This window comes from Cloeon dipterum, chromosome X, assembly GCF_949628265.1.
Source record: "Cloeon dipterum chromosome X, ieCloDipt1.1, whole genome shotgun sequence".
Taxonomy (NCBI): Eukaryota; Metazoa; Arthropoda; class Insecta; order Ephemeroptera; family Baetidae; genus Cloeon; species Cloeon dipterum.
The window spans coordinates 21,745,482-21,769,937 of record NC_088790.1 but is presented as its reverse complement, the minus strand read 5'-3'; the positions used below and the strand labels follow the sequence as shown (position 1 = coordinate 21,769,937).

General features: G+C 41.5%; 3 protein-coding genes across 13 annotated transcripts; 1 reads left to right on the top strand and 2 right to left on the bottom strand.

Annotated features, from left to right (window-relative positions):
• Positions 1 to 5,046: 5,046 nt before the first annotated feature.
• On the bottom strand, positions 5,047 to 12,675 carry LOC135946438 (uncharacterized). The gene is made up of 10 exons (XM_065494651.1): positions 12,206 to 12,675; positions 10,286 to 10,485; positions 10,118 to 10,224; positions 9,466 to 9,687; positions 9,195 to 9,401; positions 8,299 to 8,571; positions 7,603 to 7,753; positions 7,161 to 7,543; positions 5,722 to 5,889; positions 5,047 to 5,430 (listed from the first exon to the last, which is right to left on the bottom strand). Exons 1-10 carry the CDS (start codon positions 12,673 to 12,675, stop codon positions 5,245 to 5,247), a joined length of 2,367 nt encoding a protein of 788 aa, XP_065350723.1. The 3' UTR covers positions 5,047 to 5,244.
• fh (frataxin) lies at positions 12,588 to 13,701 on the bottom strand. Its single transcript, XM_065494652.1, has 4 exons — positions 13,575 to 13,701; positions 13,210 to 13,393; positions 13,035 to 13,155; positions 12,588 to 12,973 (listed from the first exon to the last, which is right to left on the bottom strand). Exons 2-4 carry the CDS (start codon positions 13,389 to 13,391, stop codon positions 12,731 to 12,733), a joined length of 546 nt encoding a protein of 181 aa, XP_065350724.1. The 5' UTR covers positions 13,392 to 13,393; positions 13,575 to 13,701; the 3' UTR covers positions 12,588 to 12,730.
• Positions 13,702 to 13,977: 276 nt separating this feature from the next.
• polybromo (protein) lies at positions 13,978 to 24,437 on the top strand. 11 transcript variants are annotated; one of them, XM_065492132.1, is made up of 28 exons: positions 13,978 to 14,124; positions 14,320 to 14,441; positions 14,498 to 14,617; positions 14,675 to 14,800; positions 14,861 to 14,998; positions 15,130 to 15,318; positions 15,399 to 15,452; positions 16,209 to 16,790; positions 17,491 to 17,589; positions 17,645 to 17,707; positions 17,765 to 18,103; positions 18,163 to 18,290; positions 18,566 to 18,701; positions 18,811 to 19,184; positions 19,349 to 19,528; positions 19,588 to 19,960; positions 20,277 to 20,453; positions 20,513 to 20,674; positions 20,731 to 20,897; positions 21,018 to 21,190; positions 21,247 to 21,419; positions 21,537 to 21,593; positions 21,729 to 21,872; positions 22,624 to 23,008; positions 23,210 to 23,360; positions 23,633 to 23,733; positions 23,836 to 23,962; positions 24,072 to 24,437. In XM_065492132.1, exons 2-28 carry the CDS (start codon positions 14,322 to 14,324, stop codon positions 24,283 to 24,285), a joined length of 5,052 nt encoding a protein of 1,683 aa, XP_065348204.1. In that variant the 5' UTR covers positions 13,978 to 14,124; positions 14,320 to 14,321; the 3' UTR covers positions 24,286 to 24,437. The 11 variants fall into 11 exon arrangements, with proteins under 11 accessions (XP_065348204.1, XP_065348202.1, XP_065348209.1 ...); XM_065492130.1 differs by having other exon boundaries at positions 14,861 to 15,010; XM_065492137.1 differs by lacking the exon at positions 15,399 to 15,452 and having other exon boundaries at positions 14,861 to 15,010; positions 21,732 to 21,872; positions 22,642 to 23,008.
• The last annotated feature ends 19 nt before the right edge of the window (positions 24,438 to 24,456 follow it).

The window sequence follows — 24,456 nt, the reverse complement described above, 5'->3', positions numbered from 1 at the left end:
ACCCCTCCCGTTGCATCCAAAAAATGACCCCTCTCGTTGCACCAAAAAATGACCCCTCCCGTTGCACCAAAAGAATGACCCCTCCCGTTGCACCCATAAAATGACCCCTCCCGTTGCACCTAAAAAATGACCCCTCCCGTTGCACCTAAAAAAATGACCCCTCCCGTTGCATCCAAAAAATGACCCCTCCCGTTGCACCTAAAAAATGACCCCTCCCGTTGCACCTAAAAAATGACCCCTCCCGTTGCATCCAAAAAATGACCCCTCCCGTTGCACCTAAAAAATGACCCCTCCCGTTGCATCCAAAAAATGACCCCTCCCGTTGCACCTAAAAAATGACCCCTCCCGTTGCATCCAAAAAATGACCCCTCCCGTTGCACCTAAAAAATGACCCCTCCCGTTGCATCCAAAAAATGACCCCTCCCGTTGCACCTAAAAAATGACCCCTCCCGTTGCACCTAAAAAATGACCCCTCCCGTTGCATCCAAAAAATGACCCCTCCCGTTGCACCTAAAAAATGACCCCTCCCGTTGCATCCAAAAAATGACCCCTCCCGTTGCACCTAAAAAATGACCCCTCCCGTTGCATCCAAAAAATGACCCCTCCCGTTGCACCTAAAAAATGACCCCTCCCGTTGCACCTAAAAAATGACCCCTCCCGTTGCACCTAAAAAATGACCCCTTCCGTTGCACCTAAAAAATGACCCCTCCCGTTGCACCTAAAAAATGACCCCTCCCGTTGCATCCAAAAAATGACCCCTCCCGTTGCACCTAAAAAATGACCCCTCCCGTTGCATCCAAAAAATGACCCCTCCCGTTGCATCCAAAAAATGACCCCTCCCGTTGCACCTAAAAAATGACCCCTCCCGTTGCATCCAAAAAATGACCCCTCCCGTTGCACCAAAAAAATGACCCCTCCCGTTGCATCCAAAAAATGACCCCTCTCGTTGCACCAAAAAATGACCCCTCCCGTTGCACCAAAAGAATGACCCCTCCCGTTGCACCCATAAAATGACCCCTCCCGTTGCACCTAAAAAATGACCCCTCCCGTTGCACCTAAAAAAATGACCCCTCCCGTTGCATCCAAAAAATGACCCCTCCCGTTGCACCTAAAAAATGACCCCTCCCGTTGCACCTAAAAAATGACCCCTCCCGTTGCATCCAAAAAATGACCCCTCCCGTTGCACCTAAAAAATGACCCCTCCCGTTGCATCCAAAAAATGACCCCTCCTGTTGCACCTAAAAAATGACCCCTCCCGTTGCATCCAAAAAATGACCCCTCCCGTTGCACCTAAAAAATGACCCCTCCCGTTGCATCCAAAAAATGACCCCTCCCGTTGCATCCAAAAAATGACCCCTCCCGTTGCATCCAAAAAATGACCCCTCCCGTTGCACCTAAAAAATGACCCCTCCCGTTGCATCCAAAAAATGACCCCTCCCGTTGCACCTAAAAAATGACCCCTCCCGTTGCATCCAAAAAATGACCCCTCCCGTTGCACCTAAAAAATGACCCCTCCCGTTGCATCCAAAAAATGACCCCTCCCGTTGCACCTAAAAAATGACCCCTCCCGTTGCATCCAAAAAATGACCCCTCCCGTTGCACCTAAAAAATGACCCCTCCCGTTGCACCTAAAAAATGACCCCTCCCGTTGCATCCAAAAAATGACCCCTCCCGTTGCACCTAAAAAAATGACCCCTCCCGTTGCATCCAAAAAATGACCCCTCCCGTTGCACCTAAAAAAATGACCCCTCCCGTTGCATCCAAAAAATGACCCCTCCCGTTGCATCCAAAAAATGACCCCTCCCGTTGCACCAAAAAAATGACCCCTCCCGTTGCATCCAAAAAATGACCCCTCCCGTTGCACCTAAAAAATGACCCCTCCCGTTGCACCTAAAAAATGACCCCTCCCGTTGCATCCAAAAAATGACCCCTCCCGTTGCACCTAAAAAATGACCCCTCCCGTTGCACCTAAAAAAATGACCCCTCCCGTTGCATCTAAAAAATGACCCCTCCCGTTGCACCTAAAAAATGACCCCTCCCGTTGCACCTAAAAAATGACCCCTCCCGTTGCATCCAAAAAATGACCCCTCCCGTTGCACCTAAAAAATGACCCCTCCCGTTGCATCCAAAAAATGACCCCTCCCGTTGCACCTAAAAAATGACCCCTCCCGTTGCATCCAAAAAATGACCCCTCCCGTTGCACCTAAAAAATGACCCCTCCCGTTGCATCCAAAAAATGACCCCTCCCGTTGCATCCAAAAAATGACCCCTCCCGTTGCATCCAAAAAATGACCCCTCCCGTTGCACCTAAAAAATGACCCCTCCCGTTGCATCCAAAAAATGACCCCTCCCGTTGCACCTAAAAAATGACCCCTCCCGTTGCATCCAAAAAATGACCCCTCCCGTTGCATCCAAAAAATGACCCCTCCCGTTGCACCTAAAAAATGACCCCTCCCGTTGCATCCAAAAAATGACCCCTCCCGTTGCACCTAAAAAATGACCCCTCCCGTTGCACCTAAAAAATGACCCCTCCCGTTGCATCCAAAAAATGACCCCTCCCGTTGCACCTAAAAAATGACCCCTCCCGTTGCATCCAAAAAATGACCCCTCCCGTTGCACCTAAAAAATGACCCCTCCCGTTGCACCAAAAAATGACCCCTCCCGTTGCACCTAAAAAATGACCCCTCCCGTTGCACCCATAAAATGACCCCTCCCGTTGCACCTAAAAAATGACCCCTCCCGTTGCACCTAAAAAAATGACCCCTCCCGTTGCATCCAAAAAATGACCCCTCCCGTTGCACCTAAAAAATGACCCCTCCCGTTGCACCCATAAAATGACCCCTCCCGTTGCACCTAAAAAAATGACCCCTCCCGTTGCACCTAAAAAATGACCCCTCCCGTTGCACCTAAAAAATGACCCCTCCCGTTGCACCTAAAAAATGACCCCTCCCGTTGCACCTAAAAATGAAATTTTGAAAAAAGACATGGGTGCGGTTTGGATGCGGTACGAAATAAGCGGGTTCGGTGCGGGTTTGGGTTGAAAATTTGTACCCGCGCAAAGCACTAATTTTTGAACGTTTTTTATACTCAAATTTAGGTTTGCCTTTGTTGGTGAAAGAAGAGAAGCAACTAATAATTTTCTAATTAATACGTTTCAATGTGTACAGTTCAAGTTGCTTGGCAAATTCCAATTATCCCTATTTATTTGGGACAAACTAACTAATTGTAAGTGGTATTCATTATCACGGCGTGCGCTCACAGGGCTCTCTACAAGCTTATATTATTTTAAGTATGCGCTCTCTGCAGAAGCCATTCGCTTAAAACGCCAGCACGCACATTACTCAATGTCAAACGAGGCAAGGTCAACACTCATCTAATTAAAATAAAGGAAATTTGTGTAATTCACATGCAAAGCAAAAATTTGCAGCTCCGCTCTCAAATCTAGCAAATTTGTAGCAGACCACTGAGGGAAAACCCAACATTTTGTCAGACCATCATGATGCTCGCAAGTGTGTGCTCTTTAATCACACTGAAAATCGTCTGGGTCAAAGCGCTGCTGGCCGAGAAGGGAAGCAAAAGAGAAAATTAGGAAAAGAGAGCAAACTCTTTCATCTTCAGGTAGAAATTTCATTCGTGCGCATAAAATTGTGACTCTTTCCACTGCACCTCTGGAATTTTTTTCCCATGGTAAAAGGCGTTCTTTTTTCCATATATGCCGCATCATTATCAATTTAACTAAAAAAACTAACAATTTAATGATTGCGTGTCAAATACAATTGATGAATAAACTAATATAAAAGGCATAACAAAAATATCGGCTTTCCGTTTTTAAATATATCAGAAAAATAAACTTCGCAGAAAAACTTTTTCAAGGTTGAGTTTTAAACACATGCAAATATTTTTATCTTTTTCACTTTTGGAATATATTTCTAGTAATCCCCAACTCTCAGCAAACTTGCTCTAAACGAATTCATTGTCACGCTTTTTGCCGATTAGCAATCATTTGAGTTATCGTATTTTCTGATTTATCCTGACCGTTAGTAAAAAATACCAAAGCAACGCATGTCATTGTACAAAAACAAACGCCTCTCCATTCTCCACTTGTGTTTCTAACAAATTACAGCCCCGGTCAATCAATAATACCTGCCTGAAGCAAATTGAAACATGAGTTTAAAAGACGAAAATATTGTCATTTAATTGCCTTTCAGAACTTTTTTACAACAAACCTAAACCTATAGCCAATGTGGGAGCAAGTTAAAAAAAACACAAATGGAAAACATTAGTGATACATTGTTTTTCCGCATGGAGGATACGGTATCTGTAGAAAAAAGATGAAATCAGCAGAGCGTGCTGTGCGAACGTGCAGTGAAAAAGAAAACAGAGGAAACGCCCTTGTATTTCTTCGGGATATATATATTTTCGCCATTCAGCAGAGCTCTTAAGAGCCGTAAAACAAAGCTGATGATGATGGGAAGAGAGAAAGAGTCCGGCGCAAATAAACGCACAGCGCCGGGGTTTTATTAGATTTCCTCTCCCGCTGACATTATATTGAGAGGATATAAAAGGGAGAAAAGAAACGCAACCACCTTAGCTGAAGTGCGTCTAGGTTCTGGCCCCACCTGTCTGAGTACATCGAGGGGAGATGCGCGTTTTTTTGCACCGAATTTGGCTTGCAAAAAAGCTCCCACGGCTGCCATTAACTGCACGAATTACAAGGTTTTGCACCGCAGGGGAAAGCAGGTGTGCTCGAGAGGCGTATTTTAATTTGGGCACTGACGAGCCGGCGACGAATAAATTAAGAGCATTAGGAGGAGCAGGAAAAATCGTGTCTCTCTCGAATTGCTTTGCATAATGCGTATGTACAGGCGCTGTGGCTCATGCAAAAGTTTTCTCGCTGCGGGCGGAAAACAGGCCAATGAAAGAATTTCGCTTCTCCCAAAAGGGTTGTAATTACATCTGCGCCTTTGCCGTGCACTGATGAAATTCTTGCCTTTTTTGAATTATTGTGGACGCCAAGAGAAAAACGTCGATTTTTTACTAATCACTTTTTGTGATGTCTTTATTCGATCTAAAACAGCCCACTAGGACTCACAGAAAACCCTCCTGTGGTCTCGCAAAGCACGAGCTCGCAATGCAATTTAAAATCTAAAAAGGTGACCCTCCATTAGCTGCGAGCAAAATTTACATTTCACCCGCACTCTAGCAGAAAGGCCGGAAGGTCGAAAAGCCTGCTAAAAAGCACAATCAGATGGGATCAACGCCGAAGATCATGGAAAGGGTAGCGACCACTTTTGCGTCGTGATCGTTCAAAAAGTGTGGCTCTCGAAACTCGGCCCTTCTCGTCAGCTGCTGCGTCATTTGGGTTTTGGAGATGCCCAGCTCGGTATGCAGCAGGGAGACCCAGTTGAGCTGCCAGGCCCCAGTTAGAAGCTGAAACGAGATCAAAAAGAGTCTTTTATCGCGGCATTCGATTTGCAGTGGAACAGAAAAGCTCGTTTACCGCCGACGCATCGATTTCTACATTTTCAGCAGGATATGCGTAGAGTAAAAATCGAGCAAAAAGGATCGCATTACCTCAATCAACGCACGAGGTTGGAAAATAAAAACGTGATCCCTGTCTCCCATTAGGTTATATTTTAAGGGCTCCCTCAAACAGCCGCGCATCATCGTTGTCAGTTATTGTGACAGCGCGTCTTCCGATAAACTAGCCAATTTACTTGCCTCGTCAAACACCCTGGAGCCGCCAATGTGGAACATGGCGTGCAGCAGCGGAGGCGGAGCGGGCCGGGCGGCCGGCACGTGAACAGGTGGTGCCGACGCCCGGGACTCCTGGACGCCGAGCTGCCCCATCAGCCACGCCACGTTGTGCTGGATGAACTTGAATACGATCTGCAACAGTTTGAGCTGAGTATGCAACCGGCTGGATGCGGCAGTCAAGCGCGTTGCATACTCGGTACTCGTAAGGACAGGTAGAAAATAATGTGTCTGTCTGCTCTAATTTAAATATAACGAAATACTCAATTTAAATTTGTTTTTTAGCTTAGTGCTATAAAAGATAAATTTTCACCTGCATCAATTTCCTTTTGAGCTCTAAAATTAATTTGGGGATAGCAATAAACTCAATTAGCGCTAATTTTTGGCCATACGCCATTATTTGAAAATTGCTATAAGGTTTTTAAATAAATTACCAAAATGAACTTAATTACAGGAATGTTATTTTGGGATTTAGACATTCGCATCAAAATTTCCAGACCGTGTTGGGTTTTTTCAATTACATATTTCGTAGGTAATTTTAAGATTCGTCTTAACTTTGTATTTTATAGATAGATAAGAATATTTATTAGACACCGAAAGTGTACAACAACATTCTTAATTTTATTCATATTTTCCAAAACTGTCGATTTTTTGGCAATGAAATGATTTTTTAGTAACAAAGAGAACCGGTATCAATCAGGGTGCAATTTAATATTTGTGGAGACAAATACTTTTTTCCTCAGTTTTTATTATTATATTATTTTGGTCCAAACAAGAAAATAAATTTTAAAAAAACTGCTGGAGACTTCATAAACATGTCGATTTTCTTCGAATCTTCATCCCATTACAGTTATAATTAACTTGTAGGGTTAGAAAAAATTATTTAAACTGTTTAAATTTTGCCTTGTGTAAAATACAAACAACTTGAGGGTAAAATTCATTTTTAAAGTAAATATTATATTTTTTGTCTGAATTTCAGCTATTGACTCGGTTGTCTTTGACCACAAAAGTCGATTTTAATTGGTGTAAAGATGTCACTTTTTATCAGATTCAAAAAATTAGTAAACATGAAATAAAGTCATCAGTGGCCCTCTACTAAAAAAATTGTCAACAGACCAAAAGTCTGAAAAATCCAACGTCAACCTTAATTTTATACTTCAATTTTTAGCCAAACTTATCTATTTGTACACAGTTAATAATGAAAATAAAAAATTAAAAACCTTTTCACTTTAAAGAGCAAAACATAGAAAAATAATAACAAAAGGTCTCGCACCCAAATGATAATATGGATAATATAATCCAAAATTGGATGAGAGTGATTTCCAAATATATGTTAGAAAAAATTTTAACAGTCTACAAAATCTCATTTTAACAGAGACGCATATTAAGTTAATTTTTAAACTGACCTTAACAGAAGTTCTACCAGTGGAGGTGAGCAGCAGGCGGCTGACGAACACCTCAGCCATCTGAGGCAGTTCCTCGATGACCTCTGCCCCTGAGTCCTGTTCGGCCAGGTCTTCCTCCAGCTCAGCGGCCCTCTCCTGGGCGGCACCCACCACAACGGCCACGTCTTCCTTGAACAGGTCAGTGTTCAGGCCGCACCACTCCTCGGCCAGGGTCAGCGCGGCGTCAGAGCCTTCCTTTATCAGTTCCGCGTAGATTGCGGCGCCGAGTAGCTGCATCAGGGTGTGCCCTCCGAAGGGATTCACGTCGGCTGGCAGGATGTCGTCGAGCAGTTTGGCCACCAGGGCGACCCCCACGGGAATAGTATCGCCCAATTGGTGCAGACCTGTGCTCACAATCAGAAATTTCTTGCTGAGGTTTTAGAGGCGGGTGGAAATCGCAAACCTTGAAGAATGTTGTCTACCGAAGTGGCCCAGGAGACGGTTGAGGGACCGAGAGAGTCCTTCACCAAACAAATGAGGGCTGACAGCCAGGCCGGGCGACGCTGCTCGGCCCACATTTGTCGTTTGTCTAGACAACTCCAATCCATGCCGTCCTTATAAATGAGAGTGGGCATACAGTTAGCAAATTGCTTGGTAAAGAAAATAGATTGCCCACTGTCAAATGTGTGTCTTGAATTATTACCCAACCAAAATAAAGCCTCTCCAAATATAACCTCATATTTATATTTAAAAATAAATCATTTCCAACCAGCGTCCGTGCAATGAGCAAAAATGCACAAGTGTTATTTATTGCGTAGTAAAAATTATACCAAAAAGACGTCAATTTTTAGTCTTTCCTTATTTTACCGCGTTTTACTCCAAAGAGATATTTGAGCAAATCAGACAAAGAGAGGGTAAACAATTTTACAGTAGTATCGAAAATGTTCAAAAAATACATTATTTTATGAAATCAGTTGAACAATAAGATTGATTCTTTGCACAAATGATCTACTATCTAAATACATCAGATAAATTGCGTGACATTGAGGTAAGACACGAAACAACAATTTTATGCAACGCAGTAACATTTTCAGGAAAAAATATAGGTTGCTCAAAATCTGTTTCCTAAAATGCACACACATCGCTCAAAAACGCCTACCTGTTGCAAAAGGGGCGAGAGGGCAGCGTGAAGAGCCCTCATGCCTCCTCCTTCGGGATCACCGCAAATGATCACTATTATCTGCACGAGGGCGGAGAGTACTTGGCTGGGAGTGAGCTGCGAGCCCTCCACCCAACAGCCGGCGGTTGCTCCGCACAGGAATCCACCGCAACTTTCAATGCTTGCCAGGGTCAAATCTTGGTGCTGCAGGTCCGTTCGCAGCAGGTGACTCAGCAAAATCGTCGTGGCAACGCAATTTCTCATCAGCAGCACCTGCACAATTAAGCGGAAATGTGCTTTTTGATATTAACTGTACCTATTATTACATTTCTTGTTGCTCTAGTATTTTTATGTGTGTTTTTGGGACAAATATTATGATTGAGACGTTTTTTATTCAATTTAGATGGTTTTAAGTGCTTATGCATATTTCAAGCGTACTTTTGAGACTCTTAATTTAATTAAAAACATATTTATTGAAGGTTTTATTTTCTCGAATAAATAAATTTGTGATGAAATATACAAAAATTATTACTATAGGTAGAAAAAGGTAAACTCCACTGGTATATCGTCAAAACACACTGGTGCTGAAAAATTAATCCGGAAATTTAAATTTTTTCCTAACAATTTCCTATGTGAGCCAAACGTTTGCATTTTTGGAGCAAAAATATGTCTAGGTTTTGAAGGATTGGACAGTTAATTTAAGAAATAATTACTCGCTATTTTTCTAAAGAAATACATATAAATGTATGAAGCACACTTCCAGGATAATTAGTGCAAGTTAACAGTCGAAGGTAGAAAGCCTCATTTTAAAAATTTGGCTTGAAATAAAAATAAAATCTGATATGTGTATTGGGTTGTGAAACATCACTGCTATGCCGGCTCTGACGGTTGATCACCTTTACAAGCAGGGGCCAGTTAGCCTCCGGCTGAGCACTGAGGACGGACAGCTCGACAGCGACGGCATTCCTGTCGCTTAAAGAATTCATGTCTCCTCTAGGTGGGTCTCCTGGAAAAAGTTTCGGCGCGACCAGAACGAACCACGTGGCCGGAGCCAGGGGACGCGCACTGAAGAGCGGAGCCGCATCGGCTCCCTTGCGAAAAACCTGGAAAACAAATAAAGCAAAAAGTTTGGAGCGAAACGGAAACAAAAGACACGTCTCGTCTCACTTTGTAGAGGGTCGCCAGGGGGCAGCCTCGCAAAAGAAGGGTGCACAAAAGGTCGTGGCATTTGGCGTGCACGTCGCGGGCCGCTTTGTTGCTGCCCGGCCCCGCGAGGCCCAGCAGTTCGTTGCCGCTGGTGCAGATTGAGGGCAACAAGTGGCGCACGCACACCAAAATGTTGCCAATGTCAGTCACAACCAAGGGACTCCGAGCCAAGCTTGGCTTAGCCTATTCAAAAAGAATTTTTAAAGAGACAAACAGTAATTTTAGAGTGAAATTTTGCATTTCCAAAAAAAAAATTGAAAAGGTTACAAAAAATTAAAAGGATTAAAAAGGGGAATTTCTAGAGACCTGTTGTATGGTACCGATGATTTTATCATCTCTTTTTTCAAAATTTATTTTTTATTCTGTAGTTTTCTAGGGAAAATACTCCTTTTATTTTAATTTTCTTCTCTACACGAGTAAATAAATATTAAATTGTAAAAACGAACGTTAATCAAAGTTGATTGAATGTTTTCCCATACAATGTGGAAAAGGGAATTATAAAAATAATTCAAATGTTTAAAACAAATCAAAATCACAAAAAGCACAATTTACAAATGCACTAAATTTGTAAATTCCTCGTCCAAAGGGTTAGCAGTCAGATGATTTTATTCACCTGACTGTATCTCGCAGTAAGAATGGTGAGCGACTCGTTCAGCATTCCTGCCAGCACCCTCTGTGCAGTTTTGGGCGGGACTGTGTTCCACAGATCTTCCCTCGCGCCTAACCAAATATTATCAGAATGAATAAATCTGCAACGAGCTTTTTCAGCGGTCTAAATTGCCTTGCATGTAGAACCACCACATTTGGATGGTGAACGAGCCCCTTTGACCCTCGAAAAACGCATGCTGACTTTCCCAGTTCAGGGAGTCGGCGTCCTGCAGCACGTAGAGCGCCAACAGGCGGCAGTGCAGGTCGAGCAGACGTTCTGCCAGGGCCTCCACCATCTCCTGCATCAATCTCGACGGTTGATGCAAGCTCAAGCTTTGAATATTCGAATAATTAGCAAAGAAAATGCAGTTTTTTTCGGTAAAAAATATTAAATTATGTGAACTATAAGAGTGGTATAATTTTCAGTGCACTAGGTGAAAGAGAAGCCAATTATCTATTAACTCGAATTATATAGGAAAATGCCGAAAATGTAAAAGCATTAATTGCGACAAGAATTTCTATAATACGTCCTGGTAGCGGAGAAATTTGCGCATCGCGCAAGAAATACCTAAGTTTTATTGTTAAATAGATTGTTGTCATTTCTTTGCAACAAGGAAGTTCGCGTTTTGTTGCTGTGCTATGCGCAATTTTTCCGCTAGCTAGATGAATTATTAGAACATAACTAAATATGAGATTGAATAGTTTACAGTTTGTTAACCAGCTCGAGAATTCCGTGAAAATTAATTATCATCCATGCAAGCTGATATTGAGGTGTTAATTAAATTAATATCTCGTGTTAATTTATTTAACACGTGTCTGCAGGTGCAGAACCCTTATCAAGCTTGACAGCTTCAAATACTTTGAAAGAAAAGCAATTTGCAATTAATATTGCGAATATCCTGTTTCTAAGAAGAGCTGTTGCTCAACTAAGCTCTCCCTAAGCGAGTTGTCTAAATAAATTACTACTAGGACAGCGCGCAGGCCTTGTTTTTCAGGAACGTGCTGCGAGTAGAAATATGCAAGAAGTAAAGCGGGGCAGTCCCCTGGGGAATGCACATTGGAATTTCAAGAAATTTATGCCATTTAAAAAAACAAAAACTATTCTGCACAAAACTAATTTCTCCAAGAACCAGCTCAACTCCTCTTTTTCTTTTATTTGTTAATATTTTATTGAAAAACGTTAATATGTTTATTTTGTATCAAAGTTTTATATATTTAGCATTTTTTTGCCAAGTGAATGGATTGAATCACAATCGCTCAGCTATATTTTTAGAGGTCGTCTCTAAGCCGCCCCAGCCGACTAACTTTGGGTCACGTGGTAAAAGCCGCCAGCCACCGTGACTTTGGCTAAGCTGCTCCAGCTATACGCCAGCCGTTTCCACGCAAGCCGCCGCCTAACTAAAATTTGGCTACCAGGCAGCCAGCCGCCATCTCAAAATTATGCGGCTGAGACCCCTACTATTTTATGAAAACTTTCGGTTCCATTGTTATTTTGATATTCCGTTCAGTAGAATAAAATTGCTTTTTTTAGCATATATGACAAGAGAGCATTAAAAAATACCATCAAAATTGATTTTTGTGTCTCTAGTTTAAATTGGTTTAGTGAGTCTCTGTAAATTAAGCAGATCACAAATATTATCTCCGATTATTCCCAACAAACCAAATTAACCTTTTTGAGCCTTTGCCCTCCCTCTAGCAGCGGACAAAGAGTAGTGAAACAGCGACAAAATATACTATCCTTCGGAGGGATGGGTTTGGATAGGCGGGATATCCTTCTAATTTTCTCATGTCATCTATTATTTAATTGAATTTAACAATCAAATCCTTTCTTGCTGGTTAAAAATTAAATCACTATCAAAGTAAAAATTCAGTTATCTTTGGGTAAGAGATATTGCAGAAATTGAACTATATTTTTGCAAAATATGTGTGGAATTTTACAAAAAGTCATAAGTGATTTATCTGTGTAAGATCAAATAGGAAAATAACAACTAATGGTGTTACTTGTGCTTGATTTTAAATTTTTATTTTACTGTGCCAAGACAAAACAGTTCACCTTTTCTGCTCCTTCCTCAGCTGCTCGTTAAAACACCAAAGGGCGTTTTTGCACAAGGACGCAGCGCCCAGGGTAGCCGTGAGGACAGCCAGGTCGGCGTGATCGAGTGACTCCTGACTAAGGGTGTGCAGGTGCTCCAGCAGCTTTTCAGCCGACTGCTGCACCATCTCGACAAACTCGCTGGCTGGCAGCTTTTTCACGGACACTTCCTCCTTGGGTTGCTCCTGCTTCTCCGGAGGCTCCATTAGACCGGATGGGTGGTGAAAGCAGGAGTAGAACTCTTCCTCCCACCATTTGACGAGTTTAACAGCAGCAAAGGATGCGTAGCGAGGAAAGTCGAACGGACCCCCCACGGCACCGAGGCACAGATTCTCTTGCAGAACTGTTTGGTGCTCTTCGTAGTAGCCTAGGTCCCTCTGCAAGAGAATCTGCACCCGGTCCATCAGGTTGCCGTCTTCCATTAACTCCATATTGACTTGGTATTATTATTTAAACTGGTTTGACTATTTTATTATTAGGATTTTTTTAAATCTTGTAGAAAGCGCATGTAGAGAGGTCTATGGGAGTTTTGAGGATTTCAGAGGTCTCTTGCGCCAAAAGGTCATGCAGGCAGACTCCGTCGTGCTTGTAAATCCAGCGGCCGTCAATGAAGTCGTACCTCTTCGGACCACTCGTTGGAGAAGAGAGCCAAATTTGCAGATTGGGTCTTTGCCTGTTTATGACGTAACTTCCATAAGGCGAACCAAAGTGAATGCTCAAAACGCCATCCTGTTTGGGGGTGATTAGTTGTTAAGCTGCTGCTTCTTCAATTCAATGTATTTAATTTTACCCCATATGTCACGTCTGCGTCTTTCAAATGAGAACAGTCTTCTACTGCTTGTTCAAAAAACTCAGTCAATGATTCTAGTGTCTCACTACAAATGTGATCATAGGTTGGTAGATCAAGAGGTCTGCAAAAAGTGTTATATTTTAATCAAGACAAACACAATTATTTATAAACATACTTGGTCCTGTCGTAACTATTGTGAATCAGTCTTTTGTAGGATGTCGATTGCCTGGGCCTGTTTGGTTGGTGCAAGCAAGCAGTTGAAAAGAATGCAGTTCGACTTGAAGCTGAATAATTCAATCTCAAAGCTGCTGCATTAATGGCAGGCCTTGTCAACCTTGAAACGCATCTCAGAAGCATCTCTATAAACACAAAAAAAGAACAAATAAATTAATAAATCAAAATCAACCCAATTCTATCATTTTGTTAAAAATTTGAACAAAAATCATCTCATCTCAGCTGATTAATATTGAGATTCCAAAACGATGATAAAATAGCCGCTCACAGTGAAATGATGGCCATTATGTTAGGAAGATATTTTACCTGGAAACCAGTGCAAACAGGGCTGTAATCAAATTTTGGTGCTATGGTGACGGCGACGGCTCTCGCGGCTCTACGGCGTGACCTGGGCGTGACGGCCAGTTGTTGTTGTCAAACCATATGATTTCCAGGAACACCTTTGAATGGGGCTAGCCTGCGCTTAGAAATATATTGCCGATAAATAAAAAGCAAGACCAATTTATTTTAACGCATAATATATGTATTTTATTATATAATGAAATTTAATAAACAAAAATTTAAGTTTATTATTACGAAAAGGCAGTCTGAAGCTAAATAAAAATTATTTCTTTCAGTACTACTTTTGAGATGGCCACGGCCTACACTCTTTTTGGCCAATCATGGTGCTCCGTCCGTTGTAAACAACGCATGCGCACAGCCAATAGCTAATCGACATTTTTGCGCTTGCTTGAGTTGTTTGGGGCCCAACACAGCAGCACCTTTGACTGCCTTTGGCTGATTTGTTTTGATTTCGTTTGCAGCTGCAGCGAAATTTGTGGATTTTTGTCTTCTCGCCGTTCCTTTGCATGAGCCGGTAAAGTTATTTCCCCAAATATTTATTTACCTTCACAGTAATAGATTTGCAAAGGTTTTTTACACACATGCTTACGTAGTACTGCAAAACAGCCCGTATTTTTTCCTTTCTTCGTCTCTTTTTTTGTGTAATTTGCACAAGTTGTGTTTTCAAATGTGATGTAATGTAATATTTTCTTATTTATTTTACAAGTAGGCATGAGTAAAAGACGAAGAGCATCTTCAGCGGCTAGTAGCCGTGAGCCGGAAGACGAAATAATGAGCGACCCAGAGCCTGTTGTGCTCGAGCCGGTTCGCAAAAGACGACGCGTTGATCCTGTAAAAGTTCAATTTTTAAATTCGTATTTAAATATTGAAAGGTTCCAATATTCCAGGTTGATATTTGTCAGCAGCTGTATGATACCATCAGAAATTTTAAGAAAGAGGACGGAGGCCTCTTGTGCGATGCTTTCATCAGAGCTCCAAAGCGCAGACAAGAGCCTGCTTACTATGAAGTAAAAATACTAATTATGATAATGATAGACTTAAAGTATTGATCCTCTTTTTAATAGGTTGTTACAAACCCCATTGATTTACTGAGAGTTCAGCAAAAGTTAAGAACCGATGAGTACGAAGATATTGAGCAGCTCACTGCAGACATAGAACTGATGATTGGCAATGCAAAGGCCTTTTATAAGGTAAATAATTTTGTTTCATAGTTTGACAAGCTAAATAAAAAATAATTTTTTCAACTTTAGAAAACCAGCCAAGAATATAAAGATGCCTGTGAGCTTTGGGACTTGTATGAGTTGACCAGAAACCGACTGACCGACACTGAATCAAGTTCTGCAGATGGCGATGGAGGTTCAGAGCAGAAGGGCAAAATAATTCTCAAGGTTGGCAGACTGGTATGTTCTGGCGGGTGGTTTGTCTCCTTCTATACAGTGTCTTTGTTGCTATATTTATTTCCCTTTTTGGTGCATGCTCTATCTGCTTGATTGTATGCTGATGATGATTATTTGTTCAGGCGAGGAGAGCTGCTGCTGCAGCCGAAGCTAGGCGTGATGATGCCGATGAAGGAGCTTCCGAATGCAGCTCCACGGCTCAGGAAGATGATAACAACGTGTATGAAGAGCTCTTCTCCACGATCATGATGGCCCAGGATTCTGAGGGGAGAGATTTGCACCCAGCTTTCCAACTGCTGCCATCGAGAAAGGTTAGTTGACTCGTTTTTAGCCGTTGTAAAAGCCGCCCAAATTTTGCATTAAAAAGGACTCCGTGCAATAATGCTTACAGAAAGCTAAGGCGAAGAGAAAACTGGAGAGGCCTGCACGGGCCCAAAAGACACATGTAATAATTATCCTAATTTCCCTCCGCTTTTTTATTTTTAGCATGTTGCAAAATTTTGAATTTGTCCGCTTGAATACATTATTTGGGCTACAAACATTGGATAATCTGCAGTTTTACCGTCTTCTAGAGTGATGCTACTCACTGTCGGAATTGCAATTCTGAATTTATTTTGTATTTTGAGTGGCAACAAGGTTGAGGTCACACTAGCCTTTTGTTTTTGCGCTCCGCTTACAACTTGGTTTGGTATTTTAGTTCAAAATTGCAACTCCGTCTTTCCTTCCAGGCAGGTTGCAAACAACCTTAGATATTCCTGCAGGTGCTTTAATTATCACCATCTTTAGACCCATAATTAAGTAATAATTTTTTTAATTAAAAAAAACCACGAGTTACAGAAACTAACGTTGCATTTATCAAAGTAACTTTTAATCACAGATAAATTTACCTTTTTATTTTCATCTTGTATCTCTAAGAGATCAGAAATAGTTGAGTAATTGAATGGAATTATTAGTTCTGCTTAGGCTAAATTTGCTCTCTGAGTATTACAACATCTGAGAGGAATAATTCTTACACCGCAACCTGATCTATTAACTGTTTTAACTTTTTTTCTTTGTGCTTGTTGAAAAACAGGCAATTATTTGAAATCTACAGGAATTCTTTGGTGTGTAAAACCTCAGGTCAATCTAACCTGTAGTTTTCAACCTGCTTCACAAATCCCGGTGTGAACCCTGCTCAAAAGTCCTTATCTCCAAACTCTAGGCATACCCTGAGTACTATGAAGTGATTGACTCGCCAATCGACCTGAAAATGATCGCCACGAAAATCCAGAGCAACCAGTACTCATCGCTGAACGACATGGAACGAGACCTCCTTCTGATGGTGAGGAACGCCATGTCCTTCAATGAGCCGGGCTCCACGATTTACAAGGACGCCAAGAACCTGAAAAAAGTCATCACGTCCAAGAAGGTTGAAATTGAGTCAGGAAGGAGTACCACAGGCAAGAGCAGCGAGCGGATCCGCAGCAAGCGCCTGAGAGGCAACCAGTCCATGTCGGCAATCACCTCGGCCCTCAAGTACGAAGATGACGAAGAAGAGGAGGATGAGGAGGCCATGGAGGAGGATGAGTCTGAAGAGGAGGATGACGATGAGGGTGGCAACGAGGATGATGAGGAGAACGGCACACTGTGGACCTTGTATGAAACAGTCCGCTCCTATACCAACAACCAGGGCTACCAGCTGAGCGATCCGTTTAGAAAGTTGCCGTCCAAGAGGTATTACGCCGACTACTACAAGGAGATCAAGAATCCTATTTCCATGTACCAAATCAGGACGAAAATTAAGGTAATTGAGCTGTGCTATGAATGACAGGAGAGAATAAGACAGATGCTAATTAAACTATTCATATTATAATTCTTTTAGAACAAGCAATTTAGATCTTAATATTTAAGTAACGCTTCTTACAAGGAAACTCTGAGGATTAAACGTGTTAGCTGTTCGCAAATCCATTGAATTCATGCAGCCTTTCCTGATGTGATGTTTTTGATCCGACATCTCTTTCGATTTTTTGAAAATTTAAGAGAAAATTCCAAACTTTAAAATTGATTTAAAAAATGCAGTTTTGCTTGATTTGGCTGAAATTTGGTCCAAAGACACTGTTCAATGAGACAAATCAATCGGTTAGTCATTTTTAACGTTCAGTATTAAATTAAAAATTTTCCACAAGGGTTAGTTCTAAGCTTGGTAAGTTTTTCATAGTTTTATCTTTTGGAGCTTCATAGCTCGGACATTCCATCAAATAAAAATTTTCCCCTGGTGACATCTCCTAACTCGTTGGATATTAATGATTTCAATAATTTCGCAAAAAAAACGAAATCACTGAATCTCAAGTTTCCTTGTTAGACGGAATATAAGTGGAAATTCATCATTAGTTAATTTTTGAATTTTTTAAACAAATTTGTTTTTAATAATAATCTAAATTTTTAGATTTAACATTAACTCTATTTTAAATATTCTAACAATTTTGAAAATTTAAAAATTTTAGCGAGGTCATTACGGCACAGTAAGTGAAATCGCAGGGGACTTGAACATCATGTTTGAGAATGCCAAAAAGTACAACCGCCCTGACTCGAAAATCTACAAGGTAAGTTTAATGTATTGATTAAGCAGTAACTCACTGAATGTCTTCTGACCCATAGGATGCAGTAAAACTACAGAAACTCATGCAGACCAAGGTGCAGGAACTGCTTGAGTATGATCAGGTACGCGTGGTAGCTACCAAAAACCAATGTCGAGCTAATCTGAAACGTGTGAATCAGGAGAGCGAGAGTGAGGAAGATGAGGATGGTGACGACTCGGCCCCTTCAACTCCTCAGGCACCAGCCCGACGCGGCCGTCCACCTGGCTCGCTGAACAAACCCAAGGGAAAGCCTGAGGAGGTCCTCAGGAGGAAGCGGTATTTGCAGATATATAGGTCTTTGGTTGAGTACCGCGACGACGGCCGACAGCCGATCCTCATGTTCATGGAAAAGCCGAGCAAGAAGCTATACCCTGACTACTACCAAGTCATCGAACACCCAATAGACATGCTGACCATCGAGTCAAATATCAAGGCAGACAAGTACCTAAACGAGGATCAACTTGTGTCAGATTTCAAGGTTTAAAAAGTTAAATAGCTTTGCAACAGTTGTGCTTAAATTGTTTTGCCATTCATCAGCTGATGTTTACTAACTGTCGCCAATATAATGAGGAAGGATCAGTGATCTATGAAGATGCTAACAAGTTAGAACGACTGCTGGCTCACGCTTTGAACACGCCAACTCGACTTGCTGTACGAACTTCAAGGTATGTTAAAGAGTAGATTTTGATCAGTTTCAATTTTATGCGTTGGAAGAATTATTGTAGTTTTATTTTTATTTGTTCCAAATGAAAATTAGAGCAAATTGTCAAAGAATATTCTACAAAAAAATTGAATTCACATAATTATGTACCCAAGGTTATTTCTTTGATATAAAGCTTTGAAAAATATACAAGAAAATTCCTTGTATCTTATGAAGGCTTCTACGGTGGCCGAAATCATGTTGTGCTGTTCATTACATAACGTATATTATAATTCACAGTGGCAAGAACAAAAGACAACAGCAGCAGAACAATCTCTACCAAAAACTCAGAACTCTATTTGATACTATTCGTGACCACAAAGACCCAAAAGGAAGACAACTCTCCGTCATTTTCAACAAACTTCCTTCTAAAGTAGTAAGTACTTTCATTTTTTGGTATTTTTCCTTAGGAAATGAAAAGTGGCGCCAATCGCGTCCTAGCACACTCTGTAGCTTCTAAAATTGATTTTAAAACTTTTCTACAGGAATATCCAGATTACTATGAGGTTATCAAGAGACCGATTGACCTAGAGAAAATCTCTTCAAAACTGAGATCGACCTCCTACCTGAGTCTAGACGACATGGTGTCTGACTTTGTGCTCATGTTCGACAACGCCTTCAAATACAATGAGCCCGACTCGCAAATTTACAAAGATGCATTGATGCTGCAGCGAGTGGCACTACAGACTAAATTGCAGTTGAGGGAGGACGAGGAGTCGCTCCCTGACGTCCCTCTTGCGGTACAGGAGCTGCTGACCTCTCTTTTTACGGCCACGTACAATCACCAGGATGAGGAAAGCCGTTGCTTCTCTGACTCAATGGCAGAACTTCCTGAACATGATGATGTCGAAGGAAACAAGTGAGTTGCTTTTGATTTTAATTATTTAAAGTAAAATTTAAGTATTGCAGCTCAGCTTTTCTGATTTATGCTCATTTTCCATTTCAATTTTTTCTAGAGAAATTTATTATTTAATAACCTCAATAACCTCTTATTAACTACTATTTATTTTATAAACATTTCAGGGTCCGCGCATTGTCTCTCGACCTGATAAAGAGGCGTCTTGACCGCGGATTCTACCGGCGCTTGGATTCCTTCCAGGAAGACATGTTCGCCTGCTTGGACCGAGCTCGCAGACTGTCGCGATCAGACTCGCAGGTGTTTGAGGACGCCATCGAAATGCAAGTCTTCTTCATCAAACAGAGGTATATTGTGTTTCCGCACTCATTTAACTCTATTTCTAAACCCGTTCATAATTTTGCAGAGATGAGTTGTGCCGAGGCGGGGATTTGCTGCACTCACCAGCTCTGCGGTACTCTGCGCAAGATTTGGCTGGCAACCTGGACGCGCTGAGGCAAGAAAAGGCAATGAAGGAGTTGCCTGAGGAGGAAACTGAGCCTAAGCAGCCGTTGATGGGCGAATTGGAGAGCGCTGGAAACGAGATGAGTTTCAACCAGCAAACCTTCAGGGTGGGAGATTTCGTCTACCTGGAGCCCAAGGAGAGGGGACTGGAGCCGCACATCATACTGGTCGAGCGTCTCTGGACCAACCAGGACAATCAGCAGATGCTCTACGGCAACTATTTCTACAGGCCTAATGAAACTTACCATCTGACAACTCGGAAATTCCTTGAAAAGGTCAGTTTTGATGGGAGTCAATGTGTGGAATATTTTCCAAAATTTCTTGAATTATTGTAACATAAGCAAGGCCAGTTCTTCTTCAAATTTGAAAATGAGTTACGAACGCCTGCGCTACAGGGTCCATATCAATATTTGAAGGGACAGTTGAACATGTTTTATCAACAATTTAGAAATTGGTTTAGCTTGGAATTTTAAGCCAAAGTTGAAAATTTCTGCAAAAAAATACCTTTTCTAGTAGTAATGCCATCATAAAGTTTCAAATGGGGTTTTCCTCCTTCAGTATTTAACTTCAGTTTGTTTTAATTGTGTCTAGGAAGTCTTCAAAAGCGACGTCAGAGCAGCTTTTCCAATGAGCCAAGTCACTGGAATGTGCTTGGTCCTCAGCGTTAGGGACTACCTGCGTTTAAAACCAGAGTCTTTCCCTGAAAAGGATGTTTACGTTTGCGAATCAAGATACGCCTCTAAGGCCAGAAGTTTCAAAAAGATAAAGGTGACTAACCACTCTGAAATTTAAAAATAGTTCATGATGTATTACTGCATTTGTACCAGTTGTGGCCCTGCACGCTCCCTGAGCACATCAAGCTTGTCACTCGAGAGGAGCCCTTGGAGCCAAAAAGAGTCATGTCTGTGTTTAGAGATCGCGTTGAAAAGCACAAGGAGGAAATTGCCGAGCTGGATGAGATGGAGAGGCTTCCAGAAAAGGAGATTCCGGTATTTACCAAATGCTTTGCCTCAAACTGAGTCTTGAACAAATTTCATTCATGTAGCCCAACGTGGAGTTGAATTTGGAGCAGCCCATTGAGGGATTCACCTACTATGAACAATACAAGGTGCAAAGCTGTGGCACAATCAAAACTGGTGACTGTGTTTATGTCAAGAACAACACTGGCAAGCAAATTGTGGTGCAGGTGGACTCGATTTGGGTCACCAAAAGGTAAATCTCTTTTTTAATAAGTGAGAAATTTCAAAGCCATATAATATCATAAAATTTCTGAATAAAATTTGAATTTTGAAATTTTTCCCAAATTCTTTATTTGTTCATTTTCTGTTGCAGCCGAGAAGAGTTTTTCAAAGGCCCTATCTTTGTTTCTCCATCTGAGGTGCCAAACACGCCAGGCAGACTTTTCTACAAGCAGGAACTGTTTTTGAACCAAGTGGAAGAAGTTTACCCGCTGGCATCAATCACTGGAAGATGCGCAGTGCTGGAACACGGAGAATACATTTCCTGTATGTTAATCTCGTTTTTTCTCCTCCACTCTTCCTTACGTTTAATCCACGAGCAGGTCGGCCTACAGAGGTCAGCGAGACAGACGTTTACGTGTGCGAGTCGAGCTTTGACGACAGCAAGAAGCAACTCAACAAGCTGACCCGCGACGGCATCAAGAAGTACAGCCACTCAGGAGACGTTGTCGAGGACGAAATCTACTTCTTCCGTCGCCTCATCAATCCGGCCAAAGTAAGCTGCCTGCCTGGAAACCTGAGTGTGATTTCGTTTTCACTAATGATGCGCTGCGCATTTAACCGACATGCATCGTGACCCTTTTTTATTTTGCATTTTAATTTTTAATTTTAGGTTGGCAGCGATGGTGTGCAAAAAGATTCAAAGGGATTGTTTAACACGTTTGAAAGGGTGTGTATTTTTATGTTCTCGCACTCTCTTGCTCCTTGTTCTGCACTCGCTTCTCACTGCAAAGTGCTGAAGCTGCCTTTGCCGCTTTGCCACTTTTAATCCGCACATAAATAATTGCCTCCCTCCATTTTCAAGCAGGACTCGTCCCCAGTCGCCAGCAGGGACGCTGACGTTTCCCTCATGATGGAGGACTCGATGGACGCCCCGCCGTCAGTCGGCTCCGGTGACACTCCCACGCCGTCGCCATTGATGCAGACTCCAGTTTCTACTATTAAAAAGGTAAGGTACCTCTTGCTGAAGAATATTTCAAAATTGAGTTGAAATTTAAACCTTATTCCATTTTATATTTTGAACTAGACAATCACCAAAATAAAGTATTGAATTGATGCATTTTTTTAAATAACTTATTGTAAATAAAGTTAGAGTAAGTACGTAAGTACGGGTTGTCCGTTGCTCCAAATTTTCAACCTTAATATTTTCCTCTTCCGGTGTTGTAAAATATTTTTAAATATCCTGGAAAAAACGAAAATTCGTGATGCTAGTTAGATGTTAGAGAAATTGCAGTTTTGACCGAAATATTGTTTCAACATCCTTTTACCGTGTTGATTTCCCACTAGCCAAGTTTCAAATTTAAAAAATACAATTTCAGAACCTATAAAAACATTCAGACTAGGAAACTCATCATATTACTCACTAGTATGCTTTGTTTTTGGAGGGGGACTTAGTAACATTTGCGTTGCCACCATATAATATCCTGAAACAACACAGTGGTCTCATTGTTATCTGAAATCTAGTGTTAACTCAGCTTACTAAATTAATTTCCTTCTGTCGCATTCAACTAGGCTGAACATAGTGAGGAAAATTAGGGGTAACCATCTAAATTTAACCAAAAATATTTTGCTAGAAATGGTCCCAACATTTATTTTGTTTTACCGTTTTAAAATTTACGGCCTTGCTGTCCATCTCTTTTGAAATTAAGAATTTGAATTTTTCACCATCGATTTTCTTACACCGTCTAATTTAATCAAAGAAGTCAAAACCTTTGCAGAAGGGAACTGGCAAGAAGCTGGTGACAGGCTACATTCTGTACTCCAGTGACGTGCGCAAGAACGTGGCAATCCGCTTCCCTGATTCAAGTTTTGGCGAGATCAGCCGTATCGTCGGCAACGAGTGGCGAAGTTTGTCAGCGTCAGAGAAGCAAAGCTACGAGGAACGTGCTGCGCGCCTCAACGAGGAGACGACGGCCAGGATGGCGCTTGAGGCCTTGGGACCCGGCGAGACGCCGCACCAGGACTTGATCTATGAGTGCCTCTGGAGCAACTGCGACTACCAGTTTGAGGAGCTGAACGACCTCATTGAGCACTCAGTCGGCGAGCCTGATGGACACATTCAAAAACATTTTGTCAGTAAACCTGGTAAGAAATTAAAAATATATTATTTCAAAGGTTTTTTTCAATACGAATTTTAATTTTGTAGGGATTTTTACAGAAATTGTTTTATTTTTTCAAAAACTAAAATTATTTGAAAATTACAATTTTTACCATCAATTTGCCATTGTTTTATAAACTTACTTAAATATATCCTCATTTAGTTAAAAAAAATTGGTGTTCTTTCAGATACTGAATACCAATGCAAATGGAAGGGTTGCATCAGGCAGAAGAAAACGGTGCCGCCATTCCCGAGCATCATGCGTCTCGCTCGGCACTGCAAGGAGCAGCACATCCTGAAGGCTTCCGGCCGAGTTGTACCTCCTGGAGAACGATCAAGGTACATCTTTAGAAATAGCATTCTATTTAAAATGATCTGCTGCGATTTTACCACCATTGTTTTCACATCGAGGCCAACATTTCCCAAATTCTAGGAACTTCGTGTATAGTTCGTCAAAACCAACTGTTCCGCTGCAATCACTCTATGATGAAAGTAATTAATTTCGATTTAAAAAATGTGATCGCTCTTTGGTTTTTCTGCCTTTAGTGCCTTAAGCGCCTGCATGTTTTTTTCTAACCACTAATCAATGATTTATGCTTGTTTGTGACCAGGAATTTCCAACCTTCTGCTAAAAAAGCTGCGGCTGCAAACGCAAAAGCTCCTTTGGCTCAAAACACAGCTCCAACTGTGCCAGCTGGTCTGCAATTGGCTTGTGAGTGATTTTTTTCAATTTAACCATAATAGAATGTTTTTTTAACTAAAATTAACAGAATTTGCACTCAAAAAGCGGCTAACTTTCTCGTTTGAATTTCAGCTGCTGTGTCACCAAATGCCAACTTGAATGCAGTGCAAGCCGCTGCCCCTGTGCGTCAATTGGAGCCTATGTTTGTGGCCATTCCGCCACGACCCCAGCGCCTGCTCCACTCTGAAGCGTACATCAGGTTCGAACAAACACTTTCACAATCATTCTACTTGCATATTGAAAAAATATTTATCACATAAAGTCATATCCTTCTGTTTAATAATTAAATTTGTAAACAACCTTTTCAGATACATTGAGGGCATCAACTCTGATAGCAGACACATCTCCAACTGGGAGAAGAGTTTGAAGGCCACCCCCGAGACCACAATGGTTGACCCTACTCGCCTGCCTGCACACTGGCTCAACAACGGCGTTGGCAACCATGGAAATGTGACCAACGCTTTGTGGGCTCTCCGAGATTACCTTATGAGGGACTCTTTGAATCTCGCTAAGAATGCTTGAAGTTTAATAGCTCAGCTAACGATAGATAGCTGATATTCGTCTATAGCTTGTTCTGTGTTTTCATTACTTAAAATTTGGTTTGTACTGTATTATTTAATCAAGTAACAATAAATAATTCATCCAGCTTAAAAAAACTATTAATCTAACCAGTATTTATCTGACTTTTATTTT